The following is a 26,864-nucleotide window of genomic DNA, read 5'->3' as shown; positions in this document are numbered from 1 at the left end:
GTTCACCATCTCAATACAACTGCTGTATGTATAAATCCCTTTTATGACTTAACATTCACTGCCTCAGACGGCTTAGGCACACTAAATGTAAGTGATAACATGATTTCCCCGTAGGGGCTCTCTGACCGACTGACTAGCTTTTACAGTTGGCTAACAGGTCTGACTGGTTAGCTGTTAGTGGAATGTGGGCAATTTTCTAGATCTCCTGCACCCACACCTGTCTGAAGAGATAGGTCTGGTTGAGAGACATTGCAAATCAAAATGTGGTATGGTGGTAGGGAGGAGGAAGTGGGCCTTACATATTGGAGTGGCAGTTTGCACATGGCGAGGGGGCCAGTCGGGCATGATGTGGTTATGACACTCCCGCACGGAGAGCAGGGGGCTGGCCCTGGTCAGCAGAGCGCTGGTCAACTCTGTCCTCAGGAAGTACTCCTGGGGAACAACAGGAAGTTAAAGGGTTAACCAGGGAGGAGTTAGCCTGGTCCCGTATTCACAAAGAGTCTCAGAGCAGGAGTGCTGATCTAGGATCAGTTTTGCCTTTTAGATCACAAGGAAAATAATTATATGGACAAGTGGATCTGGCCTTAGATCAGCACTCCTGCTCTGAGAGCTTTTTGAGCCTTGGTCCATACTGTACGTGCTGTAGCGCTTCCATCTCCAATCACTGTCAAGCCATACAAGAGGGTTGGCTAACAACACAGACTAGACCACCAGGCTATGGGAGGAGGCTTTCACAGAACATAATTCAATTGGAACACATTCACTTGCACAGGGACGTGCTCATTTGCGTCACATAAATGTCACCAAAGAGGAATGAGGCTTTCTCAGAATTACATTACCACAACATCCTGCTTCATGAACAGTTGTACATTTCTCTGAGACGTGTTTGAGAAATAACACACAAAAGACAGAAAGACTGGGAATAGGAGCGAGAGTTTAAGTAGAGCGAAGGAGTGTGTTAAAGAGTGATGGAGAGGATTATGGAGGGGGTAGAGGGGTGGGAGTAGAAGAATAAGAGAGAGAGAAGAAAGTGAAGAGGGATGAGTGTAGTGGAGGGGGGTCAGTGCCAGAGGAGGTTGCTGAGGGGAGGACAACTCATAAAATGGCCTGAATGGAATCAAACAAGGTTCTATGTGTTTAATACCATTCCATTCCAGCCATTATTATGAGCCGTCCTCCACTCACCAGCCTCCGGTGATCAGTGCTCACCCCAGCTAGTGTGAAGGATGTTGTGATTTCTTGGTGATGACCAGAGAGCTCTTGGCCCGAGGTTACTGCCACATACAGCAGATTCCACTTCATCGTCTGGGATGTCACCTAGAGGACGAGGGAGAGGGAGAAAACAGTGGAGTCAGCCACTAACAAACATTGGTACTGTAATACATTAACCAATGTTCTGACTTGGCGGTAGGCCGTGGACCAATGCAAAACAGTCATTGGCCTTAGATAAGTTCTTTGGCTAGGGGGGCAGTATTTTGACGTCCGGATGAAAAACGTGCCCAAAGTAACTGCCTGCTACTCAGGCCCAGAAGCTGATATGCATATAATGGTAGATATGGATAGAAAACACTGTAAAGTTCTAAAACTGTTACAATTATGTCTGGAGTATAACAGAACTTATTTGGCAGCGAAACCCGAGGACAAACCATCCAGAAATTTTTTTTTTGAGATGACAGTGTTCTCAATGGGTTTTCAATGTGTATCTAGATTTATAAGGCACTTGCTTGCAGTTCCTATCGCTTCCACTAGTCTTCATAAATTGGTTGATGTTTTTCTTTAGAGAAATGAAGAAGTATGGCAGTTCAGAACGAGGGTCCAGCCTAGTGCACTCTGTTTTGATGCACGCTCCAGTTCACGTGCTTCACGTTGTTTTTATCCGGTATTGAACACCGTTTATCCAGTCTTAAATTTGATCGATTATTTACGTTACAAAATACCTAAAGTTGTATTAGGAAAGTTGTTTCAAATGTTTGGACAGCGTTTACAGGTAATTTATTCGATATTTTGTAGTCATGCTGGGCGAGTTGGAACCGGTCTTTTTCTGAATCAAACGTGCCAAATAAATGGACATTTGAGATATAACGACGGAATTAATCAAACAAAAAGGACCATTTGTGATGTTTATGGGACATATTGGAGTGCCAACAGAGGAAGTTCTTCAAAGGTAAGGCATGAATTAAATCATTATTTCTGACTTTTGTGTTGCGCCTGGCAGGTTGAAATCTGATTTTCATGTGTTGGTATGCTGGGCGCTGTCCTAAGATAATCGCATGGTTTGCTTTCCCCTTAAAGCCTTTCTTAAATATGACACGGTGCCTAGATTAACGAGAAGTTAAGCTTTAATTTGGTGTGTTGCACTTGTGAATGTATGAAAGCTAAATATTTTAATTCATCTTTTTTAAATTTGGCGCTCTGCCATTTCACTGGATGTTGTCAAATCGATCCCGTTAACGGGTGTTGAGCCCAAAGAAGATAAGAGTTGGTATTTGGATAGATTTTCCAACTGCCTAATGATTGCGCACACACACACACACACACACACACACACACACACACACACACACACACACACACACACACACCTCCTGAGCAGCTGGAAAGTCTGGGTAAATTGTGGGCGGCACAGGGGACTTTAGCAAAGTCATCAGTGATCACCACCGTGTCAAACTCCAGACCCTTTGACTTATGGACTGTCCCCAGGATAAAATCTAAGAGAAAAGAGAGAGACAGCAGGGGAGGGTTGATACAAATGAGAAAGATCAGACTCTCAAATACAAATACAGCAATTCATAACTCTGTGTGTCTGTACAGTGTGTGTGTACAGTACGTAACTGTGTGTGTACCTGCGTGTTGGGCCTCTCTCTCTGTGCAGCCGTAGAGGCGTTCCACCAGCTCAGGGATGCGGCTGTTGTATTTCTCCACCATGGAGAGTTTGCCCTCCAACTCACGGTCCTCTGTCTTTTTAGCGTAACTCTTCAGCCCAAAGTAGCCCCCCAGACTATGCTGGGTGAACCTACGGATGAAGCTGTCCTTGATGCCTAGAGAACAGGGAGAGAAGGAGAAGGGAGCACGTTTAAAAAGGGAGAGAGCTAGTTACACTGCAGAGTAGAGCTCAAACCTATGACACAAAGACACTACCAATAAAACAATGAGTATTGAGAAAGCTAAGGCAGGATACTGTCTAACCGAAAACAGATATACATAGGTACAACATACTAATTCACTTGCATTAAAATTGCAGAACTGATGCAAGGAGCAGTGTGTGCCGCACTCACCTCGAGGAGAGCGGTTATTTTCTGGCTGCATCAGAACCCAAATGTCCATGATTTCTTTTCAGGCCAAATTCTCCACCCCCTGGAGTGGAAAATACAATGTCTTACACAAGACCCAAACACGTGTGTGTGTGTGTGTGTTGGGGGGGGGGTATGAGACTCACTCTCTCCTATGATGTGCAGCCTACAGTGGGGGTTGGCGTCGGTGAGTCTGACTGCTTGGTCGAAACACGGAGAGGTTAGAGCGAGACAGCACTGCTATCTTGCCCCGGCCAGGACTCAACCCTGTAGTCCAGGAGACGCAGTGAGTCCACAGGCCTTACCCCCGCACACAGCCTGTGGATGGATGGACAGACACGCACATTAAAGAGCAGGTTGCACTATATACTTCCACAAATCTAACAACGTAGATTGATGATATTCCACCTAAAAACGGTCTTTATGCAAAAACGTCTATTCAAAAATAAATATTTTCCTCCATTTGAATTACATTGATCAAAAACTCAAACCAACAATATATTGCATCTTTTATGTCACGAATGGAACAGCCTGGTGGTGGCGGCAGTGAACTACAACCTCTGTTTACCGGCTGCACGTTTGGTCGAAATGCTAGAAGATGGGAAGAAACCCGGCTCGTGAGGATACGGCGGGCAGACTGGGCCGGGGGAACACCTGGTGCTTCAGTCATATGCGGGGCTCAATTTTCTCCCTAAACTGATTGCGATGCCTACCAACAGTGGAAGAGTGATTCAAATAATTATTAAACTAGCCAGCTAAGTGCACCGGGCCATGCAAAACGAACTGGCCCACTTGTCGTATTGGGACTCTTGTTTGAAAGGATGAAACAAATCAGAATGTTTAACAGCAACCTAATTCTGCAATCTTCCCTTACACACAACTGATCTAATCAGAACCAAATAAGAGCATAGTAGTCATGGAACACCATGGATATTTTACCGGCATGTTTACACACTTCAGAAAATCTACTTTAGACCTAGGAAATATGAAGTAGGTGCACAAAGTAACATAGTGGATCACTTTCAGTGGACCAACTAAGAGCGATAAAGCGTGAGGCTAAACTCCTTTGTTTTGGTCCCATACCTACCCGCTCTAAGAGCAAAAATTGAACCCATGCACAGATGCTGTGTGAAGGTGTGAGAGTGAGGTCTTGCATCTTGCTTAACGCAACGTAACTTTGCTGAGTCAACCTTCAAAAGGCCAAGTGCAGCTAGTTCTTATATATAGCAAGAATGTTGCGTCTGAGTTCGGAGGGACGGACACCAAAGCGGTGCATTAACCAGAGGGATCAATCCCCCAAGCGGAGTGGTCTAATGGGAGGGATATGTAATCTGAAAAGTAGCTGTTATTAGCTGAGAGGTTTGGAACTCTATTTGTTATTATATTAATGTATACGGCCCTGGTGATGTTACCAGGCAGCCAAAACTCCACCCAGGAAAATGACATTATCAACAAAAAATCACTGTAGCAATCTTTCCCCATTGAAAGCAGTGCCAGCCAAGCCTGAAATTCAAGCACATAGGACACACATAGTTTTAAATTTGGATTATAGCGCCTGTCCAAATGTTGTGAATCATATACTCGGTGGCCAGTTTATTAGGTTCCCCACCTCGTTCACAAAAATTGGTTCGCTCCTACAGACAGTGAGATGAGTGGCTTGGGCTTGCTACATAAAACAGGCAGACAGTCATTACGGCATTCAGAGAATACAATCTGCAAAACGAGTGACTCTAAGAGACCTAGCGTGGTATGATCGCCGGGTTCCAGTATCTCAGAAACAAGAAGTGGCTTAAGTGGGCATGCAATCACCAACAGTGGACAATTGAGAGTGGAATAACCACCTGGTCTGACGAATCCAGGTTCCTGTTGTGTCATGCTGATGGCTGAGTCAGGATTTGGCATAAGCAGCATGTTGTCCATGGCCCCATAGTGCCTGGTATCAACAGTACAGGCTGGTGACGGTGGTATAATGGGTGTGGGAATGTTTTCCTTGCACACATTACGTCCCTTGATACCAAGTGAGCAATGTCTCCATGCCCTAAAGAATTCAGGCTGTTCTGGAGACAAAGGGGGTTCGACCAGGTACTAGATGGGTGTACCTAATAAACTAACTACTAAGTGTATATTCATGTCATAGTCACCAGTCAACTCAATTACAATCAAAGGTTACTTAAACTTGTCATGAGAATTTTGGATCACAATGATAATAAACTAACAATCAATAAGCTTTGACTAATCCCCAAAGTTTGTAAGACACTGGGTTAATAAGTTCAAAGACTCAGCTTCTGCAAAAGGTCTGTACAGTTTATTCAGAGAACGTTCTGAAGTCCATAATACAAAGACATCAATTTATAGCTCACTCCCTACTCACGCACATACATACGAACAGTAGATATCCTACGCCACATACATACACACGAACAGTAGGGGAGTTGTATCCCTCCCCAGAGTTCTCACCACTGTTAATCACTACCCAGCGCTGTCAGTCCAATTCCCCCCGAGTTTAGAGGAACCTTGAAAATGACTCCCTGTCCTATCATAAGTTCTCAGAGTTCTAGCCAGGTCGGGTCAAACACAGTGAATTGTTCTCGATATTTCTTAGACTCACACACATTTCTACCCTCACATCTATACCAAACCTTATTGGACTACGTTTAGTACTTTAATTATTCATTATACATGCTACATAACCCAATAATCACTAATAGTTCGGTTTCAGGGTGGAATTATTTCTTCATTACCTTTAAACGTATAATTCCCTTATCAAAACTTCACCAGTGAATGCTAGCGATGGCTAGCTATGCTAGCTCTTCTACCAGTCTGTCTTAGTGAGTTGTAGCATGCTAATAGAAAACTTTTATATTTTAAAGGGGAAGTATGTTTGCATTGGACATTTTAAACAACATTCCCAGCTAATGAGAAAACAGACATGGCATTAATTTAGAGAATGAACAAGATTGGACTAGGCATAACCTTGGGGATAATTTGAATGGGGTGCCAATGGCAGCTAGAGGAATTTTTTAATCGTACCCCAGTACGACCCACGTTAACATAGTGGGCCAGGAAATAACACGGACTTTAAAAAAATTGCCCCTATTACAGTGTTAACTGTAAAATATCAGCTGTTGTACAATCTGATACAAACACAGGGGGAAAAAAAATGTACCAATGAACATTGCGGTTTGGTCCTCACAGACACAGGTCTCATCCCAAAAGGCACCTATTCCTTATATGGCAGTTTGTTGGCAGGTGTGAAGTCATCTTACTCCATCCAAACACGAATGCACTTTAAATTGCATTCCAAACTAACCACAACATACTTGTCTTTACAGTTTCCATAGAGTATTGGCAACTGTGTCTTATGGAAACAATGGACATAACTTATGATGCTTATGTTGACCTCAAAGTACTCACACAAATGTTTCTTTTGTTATAATTTTAAAAGAAATCACAATAAAAACAGATTTTAAAAAGTAAAGTAGAAAATGAGACGTATTAAAAGACAGGACTGAAACTTGTGCATTTTTCTTGCATCAAATATAACCACACTAAAAACAAGACATGTATATTTCACAATAATAGCATTCTGCCCCAAACATTTATCCAAATCAGCAAGAAACACAACTTTAGACTAACAGAGATCATGGGGGGCAGGTCTAGGCCAATCATCATCAAGGGTACCCCCGTTGTCAGTGTCTCTAGGTGCTAGGAGATTGGCTGAGTAACTCTGTTCCACACTGTTACCTTTGTGGGAGAAAGGTAGACATGCTGAGGGAAGAAAATTAGAAATACATTAGCTAGCGAAAGAGGAGACTGGCAGCAGGCCCTGAGTGGAAATAGCAGATGGCTATGTATCCCCAAGCAGGAACCACATAAAGGCCAGGCAAGCTGAAGTTTGGTTTAACTCTGTTCATTACAACATATTTGGGGTTTGAGAACCATGTGACGTATTGACTAACAAGATGATAAGACAATATCAACTTTTGAAGGTTCTACAGTGGTTGTATTATACTGAACTAATGACACAGGTTAAAATGATAAGATTACTGGAAAGGACCTCTGGGATTTAATTTGGATGGACCTTTTTCAATTCAGTTTTAAACTGGGTATACAGGAAGATGGAAATGTTTTGAAATATATCCAAATGGGTTCTGAAGGACAGGGACAGAGAAGGGAGAGGAAACATTTAATGGTGTCAAATGCCCTGAATCCTAAGAATTTCCCATGAAGACTGATCAACCTTCACTAGAAATTATTGGAACAGGTGGGATTTAAATATAAAATGAATAAGAACACCAGTCTCTATTCAGAGTGTACAATTACTTTGAAATTCTATTATTTCCATATGAAATGATAAAGAGTTGTAATCTTAAATTGACTAGATACTCAAATAATTGTATTTTTTGATTTAACATGTTGTTGAATCATGTGTTCAGTGGGAAAATGAGCAGTTCCATGGGGTTATTGTCTTTGGGTAAAAATACACATGTGCTTTGTTCAGTCTGCATATAGAAAGGAAATATCTGTTAACAAGGGATGACAGTCCCTCCAAATGGATTATGATATAAGTAAAGATGATTTCATTGTGTTTTTGTTTCAATACAAACTTTGCAACATTGGGATATTGAAGTTTGCGAGAGGTTATGTTGTTAAATGATCTGTAACTTGTCTGAGAGATCACCAGTAGAATAAGGGAGTTATCATGGAAGGTGATGTCAGAATGCATGAGAGAGATATTTTTACAACACAAGTGTGTGTGAAGCTCGAACTCTCCCTAACCAGCGGAAGAGTGAAGGACAACTGCGTCTGATGACCTGTGAACTGTATCTGAAATAGACATGCTGGAATGATATGTGCTGGAGGAGGAAGACTAAAAGGGGAATAGGTTACTGACCTTCATTACCAGGCCTCATGACAGAAAAACAGAGGCAAATGGGGGTGTAATATGAATAGATTAGCATTGGTATTACAAGTTTAGTATAAATGTACATTTTTAAGGGAATGACGCACTAAGGACTGAATTCTGATTTGGGTTGGACAATTTATAACACGTTTTCAGTTATGATTTGGACCTAGAACTGTTTAAATTTACTAGGCCTAGGGAAGCTCTGGAAACTAAATCCTGAGACAGGGAGGTTGACAGAACTTACAGAAGATTAAAGGTTTTTGTTTCTTTTGTTTTATTATGTCATTAGAAATGTAATGTTAAATTGTATTGATATAATTGATTGCATAAAAGTTTATAGTCTGTTTTGCGATACACACAAGGATGAAGGAGGAGACCAACATTATGAGTAGTGGTTTAGTTACATTATGAGTAGTGGTCACTTATTACAAATATGCAGTTATTGTAATTTATTTTGCTCTTTTCTTGTCTGGTCACTTTATTTTTGTTTTAAGGAACATAAGTGTGTTTATTGTTCCTGAGGAGGGAATGATATAAATTGACTAAAATTGATTTGAGAATGTTTAAGTATGTATCAAACTGTGGAAGGAAATTAGTAGTAAATTGTGTTATGGGTTAGAAGAACTATGACTGCATTGGGGATCTGAGGGGGCTCATAAATGAAGGTTATGGTAGTAGAGGTGTGTTATTTCTAGAGACTATGTATATTAATAGAAGAGAGAACTCACAGAAGAGAAAGGACAGCTGGCTGTGAAAAATATAGGGATGCACAACATAGGGACAATTCTGAGTAAATTGAACATTACACATACCTAGATTATGGGAAGAGTAAAAGTGATAGTGGTGACATTAACACTATGGTAAAAGTTTAAGAGTTATGACTTGAGTTTTAAGAGGTTGGATAGTCTTCCAACTGGAAGACACTTGACTGATTACATGTTATTCTAACAGCAGTTGCTGTAGGGACCATAATTTGGCTATCATTATGTATAAGAATATCTGTGGTAGGAGGCGAGGTATTTGAGACAATGTTTAAATAGGGCTGTTATTTAAATATTACAAAGTAGTGATCTTGAATGAGAGAAAGTCTGTTGTCAGGAAATAACCATGTGTTAGTGTGTATGTCCTCAGGAGAAAAGCAGCACATAAGCCAGAAATAACCAAGGGCATGGGCTGACTTCTAGAGATTGAGTGTACATCAAGATACACCAGGCTGGGGGTATACTTCTTACCGCACCTGCAGTGGTAAAGATCATCATGTCTCTCTTCGGTGGGCGCATAATTTCTCACAAGAAGTAAGGTCCAGCTGAATAATGGTGAGCTTGAAAGCACCATGACAGAGGACGCGGACAGAGGAGAGACTAGATTCCACTGTAGACATACAGTTGTTGGGTTTGGGAGCTACTTATTTTATTGGTTAATGCATCATATGAAAAAGGACAGATGTTAGGGTAATTGTGATCTAAACAACATGTTAAAGGCATTAATGTGAAAGCATATACAGTATTGAATTACTTCAAGAAGATATAATGTTTATTAGGGATATGCCTATCAGTTTGAAATGGAGCAGATGGGAAACAAAGTGAAAATGGCATGATTTGGGAAACACCTCGCAGAACCTGTGCCGCAAAGGGGAAGACTGGGTGGAAGCATGAGGAAGCTTTTTAGTGCTTTATTTTTGTGGATTCCAGCAGAAAAGTATCCTGGAGGCATAGAGTCAGGTGAAGAGAGAGTGGGAATTGTCATGGTCTCAGATTTCGGTTCCATGAATATATTTATGCATGACATATCACATTGTCAATACTGTTGTGTTTTTGTTTTTCACTTTCCAAGTCTTATGCTTAGGAACCAGGAGAGGGGTCGCCAGCTTCAGCTGGAATGTTAGTTGGTGTATGATGAGTAATGGAAATAAGTGGATGTATGGTGTGATCATAAAACAGAGGGCCATAAGTCTCTAAGTTTGAATGCCTCACAGAAAGAAGGCAGAAACCTGAACCAGGACCAGAGGTTCCACGTCTGGTGATCCAAGAGACCAGGTCCGAGTGTTCCGGAAGAAAGGAATGAGCCAAGGAGGGAGGGTCCCTACAAGGTGGCTCGAACAATGGTTAACTGCTGTCCAGGTGAAAGGAAGCAACACGTGGTACCATCTAAACCACTGTACCAAAGTCCCGTCGGGAAGGAGGGGACAACCACCAGGCCAGGCAGGAGCAGGCAGGAGCCAGGCAGGAGCCAGGCAGGAGCCAGGCAGGAGCCAGGCAGGAGCCAGGCAGGAGCCAGGCAGGAGCCAGGCAGGAGCCAGGCAGGAGCCAGGCAGGAGCCGAAGAGGAGGTGGATCGAGGAGCAACTTTCAACAGCCAACAGACTCTCTCTCCTGAATATCCAGAGAGTCCAGGGATGGGGAGGAGTGACATGCCTGTTGCTCCTGATGACATACCTACTCTGGCAGAAAACCCCTGATAGAGGTGTTGTTCAAGGGGACGGAGAAACAACTACAGGAGAATGGAAAGGAAACTTTCTTATCAACTTCTCTGTCCTCACATGGTCTTTTTAACAGACAGTGAAACAGGATAGACGAAGAATGGTAGAATGGTCTTGACAGCAACAGCAACAAACCTAGAAGAAATTGTAAAATTACCGTCCCACTAGAGACTAGTACACCAACTAAGACAATAGAAAAACCATAAGGAAGTGGGTTGATGGAGAAAATCTGGACATCTGTTACCAACTCGGGTAGCTACAATGAAGAAACTACCCAAGAATCAAACATTGATCAAAAATTTTGAAAAGCAATAACAAATGGCTTGTATAGGTGAGCTCAGTAAGAAGCAACTAAACATAGGATGGACAATTGCATTTTGTCTAGCAAATCACATTGGTCTGATATTTTAATTATACCTGAACTTGCATCTGTTGAAGAATGTGTTAAATGGAAAATGTTCAATGTATTCAGAGTCAATACTACATACCTTTGTGTAACATAGAATGCAGATTGGCATTAGGTAGCACTAAAGGTAGAAGTGAATTAAACCAAAATATGTTGGGAGAACATGAATGTGCAACATATGACATGAGAACTGAATGAAATGGTCCTCATAATGATAGGTTTACTATGGTAAAAAGTAGATATGAATGTTTCTACAGCTGTGGAGATAATGGGATAGATGTGAGAAACACTACAGTTAATTGTTAAACTATTTGGGTGTTAGAAACTGCAGGACTTAGTAAATTTGATGATAAAGGAATGATTATGGATTACAAAGGTACATGTGGTAATATAACTCAAGTAACACTATCTCTTGCAGTATTAAAGATGTATAACCTGGTAATCATTTACTATGGAGTCTATTGTCTATTACCTTTCTACCTTTGACAAGGGATAAATTAAGTTAGAACTTCTGAATTTTGTATACTTAAACTTGTGGGTAAATGGGGGAAATTTCGGTTACAAGTGTCCATGGACCATGTCCTTAGTCCTTTAGCAGGTGTTTTCATTTGTGATTTCACTGTTGTTACAGAGGTGTCTGTAAGGAAGGATCTTGTTTAAGTGTCAAATTTAGAATGACATCAGGATTTTCTTATTTTCTTTATGTTTTAAATACTGAGATAACTCAGGCAAGGCTATGCTCATACTTCTTCATAGTATACTGATTTGTTATATGTATCCTTGTTTACTATTTTAAGTTTGACTGGATCTTTTACTCCTATCTATGTTATCGGATTGGAGATGTTTGGTCCAGTATATGATTATGTTCTGTCTTTTTCACATTTCGTTCAACACATTTATTGTTCTATGTATCTATTATTTTGCTTCCATCCTTATTGTCTCTAATTTAATCATGTTTGATGTGGGACTATTTAGTCCCAGAGGAGGGATTATGTGGGAGAAAGGTAGACGTGCTGAGGGAAGAAAAATAGAAATACATTAGCTAGCGAAAGAGGAGACTGGCAGCAGGCCCTGAGTGGAAATAGCAGATGGCTATGTATCCCCAAGCAGGAACCACGCAAAGGCCAGGCAAGCTGAATGTATGTCCATGACAAAAAATATATGCCAAGCGTAAGCATGCAATGTAAGAATTATTTCATATCCATGTGAGGAGTCTAGCCCCTACTATGTTAGAGCTAAAAGCAGATATGGGCGTTATCCATTGGATGGAAAGAAAAAGGTGGTAGAACGCATAGGGGGTTTTACTTCATTTACATAAAGGATGGACCTGTGTATTGTATATGCATAAAAGCAGAGCCGGGGCCTAAGGAAGGCAGTTGTTGTTCCGCGGACCGGCTCGGCTTTACTACTCTGTATTAAAGTCTATATTGAATTTACAAGTTCTTGTAAGAAGTGTTATTCTTAAGACAATTTTCCACTACACCTTCTGGTCCATAATTGGCTCGTTCAAATGCCTATTAAGCAGACAGATTTTTTTTTCCCATGACAACATCAGTGGAGAGGTCCATGTCTCATGTTGTGTGGGTGTGTTTGCAGAACAGTTCAAGCAGCACGTTGAGTTTGCGTGTGTACGTGAGCGTGTCCCCTCAGAAGAGAGCCATCAGCAAAGCGTAGTTGATGGGCAGGTTCAGGTGCTCCTCGGTCACTGGCAGGACCTTGAGCAGTTCTGGGGAGGCTAGGAGACTGGCCGTGGGGCCGATACGCTGCAACACACACGCCCCACACATAGGACCTCCATCGTCTGCACTATCCATCTACAACACACAGAGAGTCAGTCACACACAATGTCACATCCTGATCTTTTTCACCTGTCTTTGTGATTGTCTCCACCCCCCCTCTTCAGGTGTCGCCCATCTTCCTCATTATCCCCTGTGTATTTACACCTGTGTTCTGTCTGCCAGTTCGTCTTGTTAAGTCTACCAGCGTTTTTTGTCTCAGCTCCTGCTTTTCCCCAGTCTCTCTTTTTCTCACCCTCCTGGTTTTGACCCTTGCCTGTCTTGTCTCTGAGCCCGCCTTCCTGACCACTTTGCCTGACCCTGAGCCTGCCTGCCGTCCTGTACCTTTGCCCCACTACTCTGGTTATCAAAACCCTGCCTGCCTTGACCTGTCGTTTGCCTGCCCTGTAGCTGTAATAAAATTGTTACTTTGACACACTCTGCATCTGGGTCTTACCTTCAAACCCTGATAGTACGAACTGGCCATGACTGAACCAGCAGACCCGGGCCAGCTGCGCGATGCCATCTCCTCCCAAGGAGCCACTGCTGCGTGGCCTTATGGAGGGGGTCCAAATGTTGCCTGAACGCCATGACCGGGCATTAGACATTTTGCTGGAGCAATTCCGCGGGTTGTCTGGGAGGCAGCCTACTACAGTGGTAACCCCACAGACCCTCAGTAACCCAGCTGCTAGCAGCGCCATCTCATCAGTCACTCCACCTTCTCTGGAGTCCCGCTTACCTCCCCCGGAACGCTTCAATGGAGAGCCGAGCACCTGTCAAGACATTTCTAGCTCAGTATGCCCTCATTTTCGAGCTTCAGCCCTCCTCCTTCCCCTCGGATCGCTCAAAGATAGCCTATTACGCTGATGTCCGGGAGGGCTCTCACCTGGGCTACTGCTGTATGGGAACAACAGCCGGCCATATGCGTTAGTCTGGAGGGGTTCATGGGAGAGGTGAAGAAGGTTTTTGATGCCCCATTCTCCGGGAGAGAAGCTGCGGCAGGAATCCCACAGTGTAGCAGACTATGCGGTGGATTTCAGCACGTTGGCAGCGGAGAGTGCTTGGAACTAGGAAGCACTGTTCGATATGTTCCTGCACGTCGTCTCGGAGGTTGTCAAGGACGCACTTGCAGCTCGGGAGTTACCTACGGATCTCGAGTCATCCCGGAAGTCCCGGACAATCCCGTTGCAGAAAGAACCCGAGACTTCCCGACCTTCCCCGAAAGTCGCCGAAAACGGCTGAGTGACCGCTTCCCGAGCCTATGCAACTAGGTAGAGCTTGGGTATCGTCTGCGGAACGGCAATACAGGATCAACACGAAGAGTTGTCTAGCTTCCGAGCTGAACATCCCCATTCAGCCCCTCAACATTCCCATGGACGTTAGAGCGCTGGTCGGGCGCACTATAGGCTGGGTCACTCATATTACCACTCCCATCAACCTACGGGTGTCAGGGAATCACAGCGAGACTATTCAATTCCTGCTAATCAAGTCTCCTCAGATTCCCGTGGTATTAGGATTCTCTTGGCTCCAGTGACACAATCCCCTCATGAACTGGTCTGTTGGTGCCATCATGGGCAGGAGCCGGTTCTGCCACGCCCAGTGTCTGAAGTCAGCACAACCAGCCCCGGGATGTTTTCCTGGGGGCTTGGACGGTGCCCCGGACCTTCCCGCGGAGAACCAGGACCTTCGGGGGGGTGTTCAACAAGGCCCGGGCCACTTCGCTTCCGCCGCACCGACCATATGACTGTGGGATTGACCTTCTCCCTAGCACTACTCCACCCCAGGGACGACTGTACTCATTGTCGGGACCGGAGACCAAGGCTATGGACACCTACATTGGGGGCTCCCTAGCTGCAGGATTTATTGCGTCCTTTGTCCTCTCCCCGCCGCCACAGGGTTCTTCTTTGTGGAGAAGAAGGACAAGACCCTGCGCCCGTGCATCGACTACCGGGACTCAATGACATAATGGTGAAGAACCGCTACCACTCATCTCCTCAGCCTTCGAGCCGCTCCAGGGTGCCACCGTGTTTTCCAAGCTGGATCTACGGAACGCCTACCACCTCGTGCGGATACGGGAGGGGGATGAGTGGAAGACCACCTTCAACATGGCCAGCGGCCACTACGAGTATTTGGTCATGCCATTTGGCCTCACCAACGCCCCTGCTGTGTTCCATGGTTTGGGTAAATTATGTTCTCCGCGACATGTTGTACTTGTTCGTTTTCGTCTACATTGATGTCATCCTTGTCTTCACCCGCTCCCCCCCAAGAACATGTGCTCCACATCCGACAGGATCTTCAACGCCTCCTGGAGAACCAGCTGTTTGTTAAGGCAGAGAAGTGAGGGTTCCATTGCTCCACCATCCCCTTTCTGGGGCACATCATCTCCGCTGGGAGTGTCCAGATGGATCTGGGAAGGTGAATGGTGGTGGATTGGCCCCAGATAACCGGATGTTCTTGCCTGCCACCCGGGCTCCTGCCGGACCCTGGCTTTTGGTGGCCCACCATGGTCCCTGACGTCTCCGCATTTGTCGCCGCTTGCACGGTGCACAAAACAAGACTCCGACAAGCTCCGGCTGGTCTCCTCCAACTTCTGCCTGTCCCTCATGTCCCTGGTCCCACAGCTCCCTGGACTTTGTCACGGGTCATCCCCCATCTGATGGCATCCCCGCCATCCTGACTGTGGTGGATCGGTTTTCCAAAGCCGCCCACTTCATTCCTCTCCCTAAACTACCCTCTGCCAAGGAGACGGCACAGCTCATGGTGCAGCACGTCTTCCGGATCCATGGACTACCGGTCGACATGGTCTCTGACCGGGGTCCTCAGTTCTCGTCTCGGTTCTGGAAGACGTTCTGCACCTTAATTGGGTCATCGGCCAGCCTGTCCTCCGGATTCCACCCCCAGTCTAACAGCCAGACGGAGCAAGCCAACCAGGATCTGGAGACTAGAGGTCGACCGATTATGATTTTTCAACGCCGATACCAATTATTGGAGGACCCAAAAAAAAACCGTTGCCGGTTAAATCGGACGATTAAATATTTTTTTGTTTGTAATAATGACAATTACAACAATACTGAATGAACACTTATTTTAACTTAATATAATACATAAATACTATCAATTTAACCTCAAATAAATAATGAAACATGTTCAATTTGGTTTAAATAATGCAAAAACAAAGTGTTGGAGAAGAAAGTAAAAGTGCAAAATGTGCCATGTAAAAAAGCTAACGATTAAGTTCCTTGCTCAGAACATGAGAACATATGAAAACTGGTGGTTCCTTTTAACATGAGTCTTCAATATTCCCAGGTAAGAAGTTTTAGGTTGTAGTTATTATAGGACTATTTCTCTCTATACGATTTGTATTTCATATACCTTTGACTATTGGATGTTCTTATAGGCACTTTAGTATTGCCAGTGTAACAGTATAGCTTCCGTCCCTCTCCTCGCTCCTACCTGGGCTCGAACCAGGAACACATCGACAACAGCCACCCTCGAAGCAGCGTTACCCATGTAGAGCAAGGGGAACAACTACTCCAAGTCTCAGAGCGAGTGACGTTTGAAACGCTATTAGCGCGCACCCGCTAACTAGCTAGCCATTTCACATCAGTTACACCAGTCTAATCTTGGGAGTTGATAGGCTTGAAGTCATAAACAGCGCAATGCTTGAAGAATTGCAAAGAGCTGCTGGCAAAACGCACAAAGGTGCTGTTTGAATGAATGCTTACGAGCCTGCTGCTGCCTACCATCGCTCAGTCAGACTGCTCTATCAAATATCAAATCATAGACTTAATTATAACATAACACACAGAAATACGAGCCTTTGGTCATTAATATGGTCGAATCCGGAAACTATCATTTCGAAAACGAAACGTTTATTATTTTAGTGAAATACGGAACCGTTCCGTATTTTATCTAACGGGTGGCATCCCTAAGTCTAAATATTCCTATTACATTGCACAACCTTCAATATTATGTCATAATTATGTACAATTCTGGCAAATTAATTACGGCCTTTGTTAGGAATAAATGGACTTCACACAGTCCGCAATGAGCCAGGCGGCTCAAACTGCTGTATATACCCTGACTGCTTGCACGGAACGCTAGAGAAGTGAAACAAATTCATGTTAGCAGGCAATATTAACTAAATAAGCAGGTTTAAAAATATACTGCTCAAAAAAATAAAGGGAACACTTAAACAACACATCCTAGATCTGAATGAAAAAATAATCTTATTAAATACTTTTTTCTTTACATAGTTGAATGTGCTAACAACAAAATCACACAAAAATAATGGAAATCCAATTTATCAACCCATATAGGTCTGGATTTGGAGTCACACTCAAAATTAAAGTGGAAAACCACACTACAGGCTGATCCAACTTTGATGTAATGTCCTTAAAACAAGTCAAAATTAGGCTCAGTAGTGTGTGTGGCCTCCACGTGCCTGTATGACCTCCCTACAACGCCTGGGCATGCTCCTGATGAGGTGGCGGATGGTCTCCTGAGGGATCTCCTCCCAGACCTGGACTAAAGCATCTGCCAACTCCTGGACAGTCTGTGGTGCAACGTGGCGTTCGTGGATGGAGCGAGACATGATGTCCCAGATGTGCACAATTGGATTCAGGTCTGGGGAACGGGCAGGCCAGTCCATAGCATCAATGCCTTCCTCTTGCAGGATCTGCTGACACACTCCAGCCACATGAGGTCTAGCATTGTCTTGCATTAGGAGGAACCCAGGGCCAACCGCACCAGCATATGGTCTCACAAGGGGTCTGAGGATCTCATCTCGGTACCAAATGGCAGTCAGGCTACCTCTGGCCACCCCACACCATGACTGACCCACCGCCAAACCGGTCATGCTGGAGGATGTTGCAGGCAGCAGAACGTTCTCCACGGCGTCTCCAGACTCTGTCACGTCTGTCACGTGCTCAGTGTGAACCTGCTTTCATCTGTGAAGAGCACAGGGCGCCAGTGGCGAATTTCCCAATCTTGGTGTTCTCTGGCAAATGCCAAACTTCTTGCACGGTGTTGGGCTGTAAGCACAACCCCCACCTGTGGACATCAGGCACTCATATCACACTCATGGAGTCTGTTTCTGACCGTTTGAGCAGACACATGCACATTTGTGGCCTGCTGGAGGTAATTTTGCAGGGCTCTGGCAGTGCTTCTCCTGCTCCTCCTTGCACAAAGGCAGAGGTAGTGGTCCTGCTGCTGGGTTGTTGCCCTCCTACGGCCTCCTCCACGTCTCCTGATGTACTGGCCTGTCTCCTGGTAGCGCCTCCATGCTCTGGACACTACGCTGACAGACACAGCAAACCTTCTTGCCACAGCTCGCATTGATGTGCCATCCTGGATGAGCTGCACTACCTGAGCCACTTGTGTGGGTTGTAGACTCCGTCTCATGCTACCACTAGAGTGAAAGCACTGCCAGCATTCAAAAGTGACCAAAACATCAGCTTGGAAGCATAGGAACTGAGAAGTGGTCTGTGGTCCCCACCTGCAGAACCACTCCTTTATTGGGGGTGTCTTGCTAATTGCCTATAATTTCCACCTGTTGTCTATTCCATTTGCACAACAGCATGTGAAATGTATTGTCAATCAGTGTTGCTTCCTAAGTGGAACTTGGAGTTACATTGTGTTGTTTAAGTGTTCCCTTTATTTTTTTGAGCAGTGTATATACTTGTGTATTGATTTTAAAGAAAGGCAACGACAGTGCTTTTTTCGCAAATGCGCTTGTTAAATCATTACCCATTTGTAGGCTGTGATTCGATGAGAAATTAACAGGCACCGCATCGATTATATGCAACGCAGGACACGTTAGATAAACTAGTAATATCATCAACCATGTGTAGTTAACTAGTGATTATGTTAAGATTGATAGTTTTTTATAAGCTAAGTTTAATGCTAGCTAGCAACTTACCTTGGCTTCTTGCTGCCCTCGCTTAACAGGTAACAGGAGCCATGCAGGCTCCTTGTGGAGTGCAATGTAAGGCAGGTGGTTAGAGCGTTGGACTAGTAACCGGAAGGTTGCAAAAACAAAACAAATAATTTTTAAATAAATAAATAATAATAAAATAAACCATTCTGAAAAATAAAAAAATAATTTACATTTTTTGTTAAAAAAATGGAAAAAAAATAAATACAAAAATAACAAAAAACAAAATGGAGAAAAATATATATATAAATAAAAATCGGCAAATCGGTGGCCAAAAATACCAATTGTTATGAAAACTTGAAATCGGCCCTAATTAAATCGGCCATTCCGATTAACCTGTTGGGGATAGGGGGCAGTATTTGCACGGCCGGATAAAAAACGTACCCGATTTAATCTGGTTACTACTCCTGCCCAGTAACTAGAATATGCATATAATTGTTTGATTTGGATAGAAAACACCCTAAAGTTTCTAAAACTGTTTGAATGGTGTCTGTGAGTATAACAGAACTCATTTGGCAGGCCAAAACCTGAGAAGATTCCAAACAGGAAGCGCTCTCTCTGACTATTTCCTGGCCTTCTTAATCATCTCTAACCAAAACAGGGGATCTCTGGCATCACGTGACATTTTCTAACGCTCCCATAGGCTCTCAGAAGGCACCAGAACGATGAATGGTGGCTTTGCAGGCCATGGCTGAAAAACATTAGCGCATTTTGTAAGTGGTCGATCTGAGGACAATGAGACTGGAGGCGCGTGCACGAGCCGACACCATGTTTACTTTCTCTCTCTTTGAACGAAAACAACGACTCGTCGGAATATTATCGCTTTTTTACGAGAAAAATGGCATAAAAATAGATTTTAAAACAGCGTTTGACATGCTTCGAAGTACGGTAATGGAACATTTTGAAATTTTTTGTCACGAAACACGTCGGGCGCATCACCCTTCGTTACCCTTCGGATAGTGTCTTGAACGCACTAACAAAACACCGCTATTTGGATATAACTATGGATTATTTTGAACCAAACCAACATTTGTTATTGAAGTAGAAGTCCTGGGAGTGCATTCTGACGAAGAACAGCAAAGGTAATCAAACTTTTCTAATAGTAAATCGGAGTTTGGTGAGTACCACACTTGATGGCCGGGCTATCTACTCAGAATATTGCAAAATGTGCTTTCACCGAAAAGCTATTTTAAAATCGGACATAGCGAGTGCATAAAGGAGTTCTGTATCTATAATTCTTAAAATATTTATGTCTTTTGTCAACGTTTATCGTGAGTAATTTAGTAAATTCACCGGAAGTGTTCGGTGGGAATGCTAGTCATATGCTAGTGTAAAAAGCTGTTTTTTGATATAAATATGCACTTGATTGAACAAAACATGCATGTATTGTATAACATAATGTCCTAGGATTGTCATCTGATGAAGATCATCAAAGGTTAGTGCTGCATTTAGCTGTGGTTTGGGTTTATGTGACATTATATGCTAGCTTGAAAAATGGGTGTCTGATTATTTCTGGCTGGGTACTCTGCTGACATAATCTAATGTTTTGCTTTCGTTGTAAAGCCTTTTTGAAATTGGACAGTGTGGTTAGATTAACGAGAGTCTCGTCTTTAAAATGGTGTAAAATAGTCATATGTTTGAGAAATTGAAGTAATAGCATTTCTAAGGTATTTGAATATCGCGCCACGGGATTACACTGGTTGTTGAGTAGACCTAGCCCATAGAGGTTAATCGGTCGACCTCTACTGGAGACTACTATACGCTGCCTGGTCTCTGCCAACCCCACCTCCTGGAGCCAGCAGCTGGGGTGGGTCAAATACGCCCGCAACACCCTTCCCTGGAACCAGATCCCGCTTTTCCCCAAACAGAAGGAAGGTCCTCATTCCCTCTGCCCAGATGTTAGTCCACCACTGTCGTCATACCTGGAGGAGAGCCCAGTCGGCCCTCAAGACCACCTCCAGGTATCGACGACAGGCAGATCACCATTGGACCACGGCTCCCCGGAAATCGTCTCGGGCAGAAAGTATGGCTATCCACCTGGGATCTGCCCCTCCGGGTAGAATCCCGCAAACTCTCCCCCCAGTTTATAGGGCCATTTCCCATCTCCAAAATGATTAGCCCTCTGCTGTGTTCATCTTCTGTTGCCCGGTACCCTTCATACACATCCCACCTTTCATGTGTCCAGAGTTAAACCCATATCTCACAGCCCTTTGTCTCCTGTTTCCATCTTTCCCATTATCCCCTGTGTATTTATACCTGTGTTCTCTGTTCGTCTTGTTTGTCAAGTCCACCAGCGTTTGTCTCATCTCCTGCTTTTCCCCAGTCTCTTTTCTCACCCTCCTGGTTTTGACCCGTCTCTGAGCCCGCCTGCCTGACCATTCTGCCTGCCGTCCTGTACCTTTGCCCCAACTCTGGATTACCAATCTGTGCCTGACCCGACCCTGAAGTCTTGTACCTTTCCCCCACTACTCTGGCTATCGACCCCTGCCTGCCTTGACCTGTCGTTTGCCTGCCCTTTGCTGTAATAGACAGTGTCACTTCGACACAGTCTACATCTGGGTCTTACCTTCAAACCTGATACACAAGCTTTGTGAATGAACAGGAGTTCACCATCTCAAATACAACTGCTGTATGTACTAAATCCCTTTTATGACTTAACATTCACTGCCTCAGCCCGGCTTAGGCACACTAAATGTAACAGTGATAACATGATTTCCCCGTAGGGGCTCTCTGACCGACTGACTAGCTTTTACAGTTGGCTAACAGGTCTGACTGGTTAGCTGTTAGTGGAATGTGGGCAATTTTTCTAGATCTCCTGCACCCACACCTGTCTGAAGAGATCAGGTCTGGTTGAGAGACATTGCAAATCAAAATGTGGTATGGTGGTAGGGAGGAGGAAGTGGGGCCTTACATATTGGAGTGGCAGTTTGCACATGGCGAGGGGCCAGTCGGGCATGATGTGGTTATGACACTCCCGCACGGAGCAGCAGGGGGGCTGGCCCTCGGTCAGCAGAGCGCTGGTCAACTCTGTCCTCAGGAAGTACTCCTGGGGAACAACAGGAAGTTAAAGGGTTAACCATGGGAGGAGTTAGCCTGGTCCCGTATTCACAAAGAGTCTCAGAGCAGGAGTGCTGATCTAGGATCAGTTTTGCCTTTTAGATCACAAGGAAAATAATTATATGGACAAGTGGATCTGGCCTTAGATCAGCACTCCTGCTCTGAGAAGCTTTTTGAGCCTTGGTCCCATACTGTACGTGCTGTAGCGCTTCCTACTCTCCAATCACTGTCAAGCCATACACAGAGGGTTGGCTAACAACACAGACTAGACCACCAGGCTATGGGAGGAGGCTTTCACAGAACATAAATTCAATTGGAACACATTCACTTGCACAGTGACGTGCTCATTTGCGTCACATAAATGTCACCCAAAGAGGAATGAGGCTTTCTCAGAATTACATTACCACAACATCCTGCTTCAATGAACAGCTTGTACATTTCTCTGAGACGGTGTTTGAGAAATAACACACAAAAGACAGAAAGACTGGGAATAGGAGAGAGTTAAGTAGAGCGAAGGAGTGTGTTAAAGAGTGATGGAGAGGATTATGGAGGGGTAGAGGGGGTGGAGTAGAAGAATAAGAGAGAGAGAAGAAGTGAAGAGGGATGAGTGTAGTGGAGGGGGTCAGTGCCAGAGGAGGTTGCTGAGGGGAGGACAACTCATAATAATGGCCTGAATGGAATCAAACAAGGTTTCTATGTGTTTAATACCATTCCATTCCAGCCATTATTATGAGCCGTCCTCCACTCACCAGCCTCCGGTGATCAGTGCTCTCACCCCAGCTAGTGTGAGGATGTTGGTGATGTTCTTGGTGATGACCAGAGAGCTCTTGGCCCGAGTTACTGCCACATACAGCAGATTCCACTCATCGTCTGGGATGTCACCTAGAGGACGAGGGAGAAAACAGTGGAGTCAGCCACTAACAAACATTGGTACTGTAATACATTAACCAATGTTCTGACTTGGCGTAGGCCGTGGACCAATGCAAACAGTCATTGGCCTTAGATAAGTTCTTTGGGCTAGGGGGCAGTATTTTGACGTCCGGATGAAAAAACGTGCCCAAAGTAAACTGCCTGCTACTCAGGCCCAGAAGCTAGGATATGCATATAATTGGTAGATATGGATAGAAAACACTGTAAAGTTTCTAAAACTGTTACAATTATGTCTGTGAGTATAACAGAACTTATTTGGCAGGCGAAACCCCGAGGACAAACCATCCAGAAATTTGTTTTTTTTGAGATGACAGTGTTCTCAATGGGTTTCTCAATGTGTATCTAGATTTATAAGGCACTTGCTTGCAGTTCCTATCGCTTCCACTAGTCTTCATAAATTGGTTGATGTTTTTCTTTAGAGAAATGAAGAAGTATGGCAGTTCAGAACGAGGGTCCAGCCTAGTGCACTCTGTTTTGATGCACGCTCCAGTTCACGTGCTTCACGTTGTTTTTATCCGGTATTGAACACCGTTTATCCAGTCTTAAATTTGATCGATTATTTACGTTACAAAATACCTAAAGTTGTATTAGGAAAGTTGTTTCAAATGTTTGGACAGCGTTTACAGGTAATTTATTCGATATTTTGTAGTCATGCTGGGCGAGTTGGAACCGGTCTTTTTCTGAATCAAACGTGCCAAATAAATGGACATTTGAGATATAACGACGGAATTAATCAAACAAAAAGGACCATTTGTGATGTTTATGGGACATATTGGAGTGCCAACAGAGGAAGTTCTTCAAAGGTAAGGCATGAATTAAATCATTATTTCTGACTTTTGTGTTGCGCCTGGCAGGTTGAAATCTGATTTTCATGTGTTGGTATGCTGGGCGCTGTCCTAAGATAATCGCATGGTTTGCTTTCCCCTTAAAGCCTTTCTTAAATATGACACGGTGCCTAGATTAACGAGAAGTTAAGCTTTAATTTGGTGTGTTGCACTTGTGAATGTATGAAAGCTAAATATTTTAATTCATCTTTTTTAAATTTGGCGCTCTGCCATTTCACTGGATGTTGTCAAATCGATCCCGTTAACGGGTGTTGAGCCCAAAGAAGATAAGAGTTGGTATTTGGATAGATTTTCCAACTGCCTAATGATTGCGCACACACACACACACACACACACACACACACACACACACACACACACACACACACACACACACACACCTCCTGAGCAGCTGGAAAGTCTGGGTAAATTGTGGGCGGCACAGGGGACTTTAGCAAAGTCATCAGTGATCACCACCGTGTCAAACTCCAGACCCTTTGACTTATGGACTGTCCCCAGGATAAAATCTAAGAGATAAAAGAGAGAGACAGCAGGGGAGGGTTGATACAAATGAGAAAGATCAGACTCTCAAATACAAATACAGCAATTCATAACTCTGTGTGTCTGTACAGTGTGTGTGTACAGTACGTAACTGTGTGTGTACCTGCGTGTTGGGCCTCTCTCTCTGTGCAGCCGTAGAGGCGTTCCACCAGCTCAGGGATGCGGCTGTTGTATTTCTCCACCATGGAGAGTTTGCCCTCCAACTCACGGTCCTCTGTCTTTTTAGCGTAACTCTTCAGCCCAAAGTAGCCCCCCAGACTATGCTGGGTGAACCTACGGATGAAGCTGTCCTTGATGCCTAGAGAACAGGGAGAGAAGGAGAAGGGAGCACGTTTAAAAAGGGAGAGAGCTAGTTACACTGCAGAGTAGAGCTAAACCTATTGACACAAAAGACACTACCAATAAAACAATGAGTATTGAGAAAGCTAAGGCAGGATACTGTCTAACCGAAAACAGATATCACATAGGTACAACATACTAATTCACTTGCATTAAAATTGCAGAACTGAGGCAAGGAGCAGTGTGTGCGCCACTCACCTCGAGAGCGGTTATTTTCTGGCTGCATCAGAACCCAAATGTCCATGATTCTTTTCAGGCCAAAATTCTCCACCCCCTGGAGTGGAAAATACATGTCTTACACAAGACCCAAACACGTGTGTGTGTGTGTGTGTTGGGGGGGGGTGTATGGAGACTCACTCCTATGATGTGCAGCCTACAGTGGGGGTTGGCGTCGGTGAGTCTGACTGCTTGGTCGAACACGGAGAGGTTAGAGCGAGACAGCACTGCTATCTTGCCCCGGCCAGGACTCAACCCTGTAGTCAGGAGACGCAGTGAGTCCACAGCCTTACCCCGCACACAGCCTGTGGATGGATGGACAGACACGCACATTAAAGAGCAGGTTGCACTATATACTTCCACAAATCTAACAACGTAGATTGATGATATTCCACCTAAAAACGGTCTTTATGCAAAAACGTATTCAAAAATAAATATTTTCTCCATTTGAATTACATTGATCAAAAACTCAAACCAACAATATATTGCATCTTTTATGTCACGAATGGAACAGCCTGGTGGTGGCGGCAGTGAACTACAACCTCTGTTTACCGGCATGCACGTTTGGTCGAAATGCTAGAAGATGGGAAGAAACCGGCTCGTGAGGATACGGCGGGCAGACTGGGCCCGGGGGAACACCTGGTGCTTCAGTCATATGCGGGGCTCAATTTTCCTCTAAACGATTGCGATGCCTACCAACAGTGGAAGAGTGATTCAAATAAATTATTAAACTAGCCAGCTAAGTGCACCGGGCCATGCAAAACGAACTGGCCCACTTGTCGTATTGGGACTTTGTTTGAAGGATGAAACAAATCAGAATGTTTAATAGCAACCTAATTCTGCAATCTTCCCTTTACAACAAACTGATCTAATCAGAACCAAATAAGAGCATAGTAGTCATGGAACACCATGGATATTTTACCGGCATGTTTACACAATTCAGAAAATCTACTTTAGACCTAGAAATATGAAGTAGGTGCACAAAGTAAACATAGTGGATCACTTTCAGTGACAACTAAGAGCGATAAAGCGTGAGGCTAAACTCCTTTGTTTTGGTCCCATACCTACCCGCTCTAAGAGCAAAAATTGAACCCATGCACAGATGCTGTGTGAAGGTGTGAGAGTGAGGTCTTGCATCTTGCTTAACGCAAGGTAACTTTGCTGAGTCAACCTTCAAAAGGCCAAGTGCAGCAGTTCTTATATATAGCAAGAATGTTGCTGTCTGAGTTCGGAGGGACGGACACCAAAGCGGTGCATTAACCAGAGTGGATCAATCCCCCAAGCGGAGTGGTCTAATGGGAGGGATATGTAATCTGAAAAGTAGCTGTTATTAGCTGAGAGGTTTGGAACTCTATTTGTTATTATATTAATGTATACGGCCTGGTGATGTTACCAGGCAAGCCAAAACTCCACCCAGGAAAATGACATTCTCAACAAAAATCACAGTAGCAATCTTTCCCCATTGAAAGCAGTACAGCCAAGCCTGAATTCAAGCAATAAGGACACACAGTTTAAATTTGGATTATAGCGCCTGTCCAAATGTTGTGAATCATATACTCGGTGGCCAGTTTATTAGGTTCCCCACCTCGTTCACAAAAATGGTTCGCTCCTACAGACAGTGAGATGAGTGGCCTTGGCTTGCTACATAAAACAGGCAGACAGTCATTACGGCATTCAGAGAATACAATCTGCAAAACGAGTGACCTAAGAGACCTAGCGTGGTATGATCGCCGGTTCCAGTATCTCAGAAACAAGAAGTGGCTTAAGTGGGCATGCAATCACCAACAGTGGACAATTGAGGAGTGGAATAACCACCTGGTCTGACGAATCCAGGTTCCTGTTGTGTCATGCTGATGGCTGAGTCAGGATTTGGCATAAGCAGCATGTGTCCATGGCCCCATAGTGCCTGGTATCAACAGTACAGGCTGGTGGCGGTGGTATAATGGTGTGGGGAATGTTTTCCTTGCACACATTACGTCCCTTGATACCAAGTGAGCAATGTCTCCATGCCCTAAAGAATTCAGGCTGTTCTGGAGACAAAGGGGGGTTCGACCAGGTACTAGATGGGTGTACCTAATAAACTAACTACTAAGTGTATATTCATGTCATAGTCACCAGTCAACTCAATTACAATCAAAGGTTACTTA

General features: G+C 44.1%; 1 protein-coding gene across 2 annotated transcripts; it reads right to left on the bottom strand.

The window, feature by feature from the left end:
- Positions 1 to 1,298: 1,298 nt before the first annotated feature.
- LOC115198842 (F-box DNA helicase 1-like) lies at positions 1,299 to 26,864 on the bottom strand. Of its 2 annotated transcripts, XR_003879303.1 has the most exons (9): positions 26,533 to 26,864; positions 24,859 to 25,022; positions 24,700 to 24,775; positions 24,266 to 24,460; positions 24,003 to 24,128; positions 22,623 to 22,729; positions 21,702 to 21,836; positions 2,583 to 2,708; positions 1,299 to 1,317 (listed from the first exon to the last, which is right to left on the bottom strand). XR_003879303.1 is itself a non-coding variant. In XM_029761176.1 (8 exons), exons 1-8 carry the CDS (start codon positions 26,600 to 26,602, stop codon positions 12,727 to 12,729), a joined length of 1,041 nt encoding a protein of 346 aa, XP_029617036.1. In that variant the 5' UTR covers positions 26,603 to 26,863; the 3' UTR covers positions 11,966 to 12,726. The 2 variants fall into 2 exon arrangements, 1 of the variants encoding a protein (XP_029617036.1); XM_029761176.1 differs by lacking the exons at positions 1,299 to 1,317; positions 2,583 to 2,708 and adding an exon at positions 11,966 to 12,894 and having other exon boundaries at positions 26,533 to 26,863.

This window comes from Salmo trutta, chromosome 8, assembly GCF_901001165.1.
Source record: "Salmo trutta chromosome 8, fSalTru1.1, whole genome shotgun sequence".
Taxonomy (NCBI): domain Eukaryota; kingdom Metazoa; phylum Chordata; class Actinopteri; order Salmoniformes; family Salmonidae; genus Salmo; species Salmo trutta.
This window is presented reverse-complemented; position numbering and strand designations above follow the sequence as displayed.

What these genes read in the sequence shown, in the direction of transcription:
- LOC115198842 (XM_029761176.1), bottom strand. Translation starts at nt 26,602, where the DNA reads ATGCTGCTTATGCCAAATCCTGACTCAGCCATCAGCATGACACAACAG. An exon ending in GAGAGAGGCCCAACACGCAG is followed by an intron (nt 24,129 to 24,265) that starts GTACACACACAG and finishes TTTATCTCTTAG; the next exon opens with ATTTTATCCTGGGGACAGTC. An exon ending in ACATCCTCACACTAGCTGGG is followed by an intron (nt 21,837 to 22,622) that starts GTGAGAGCACTG and finishes GTTGTTCCCCAG; the next exon opens with GAGTACTTCCTGAGGACAGA.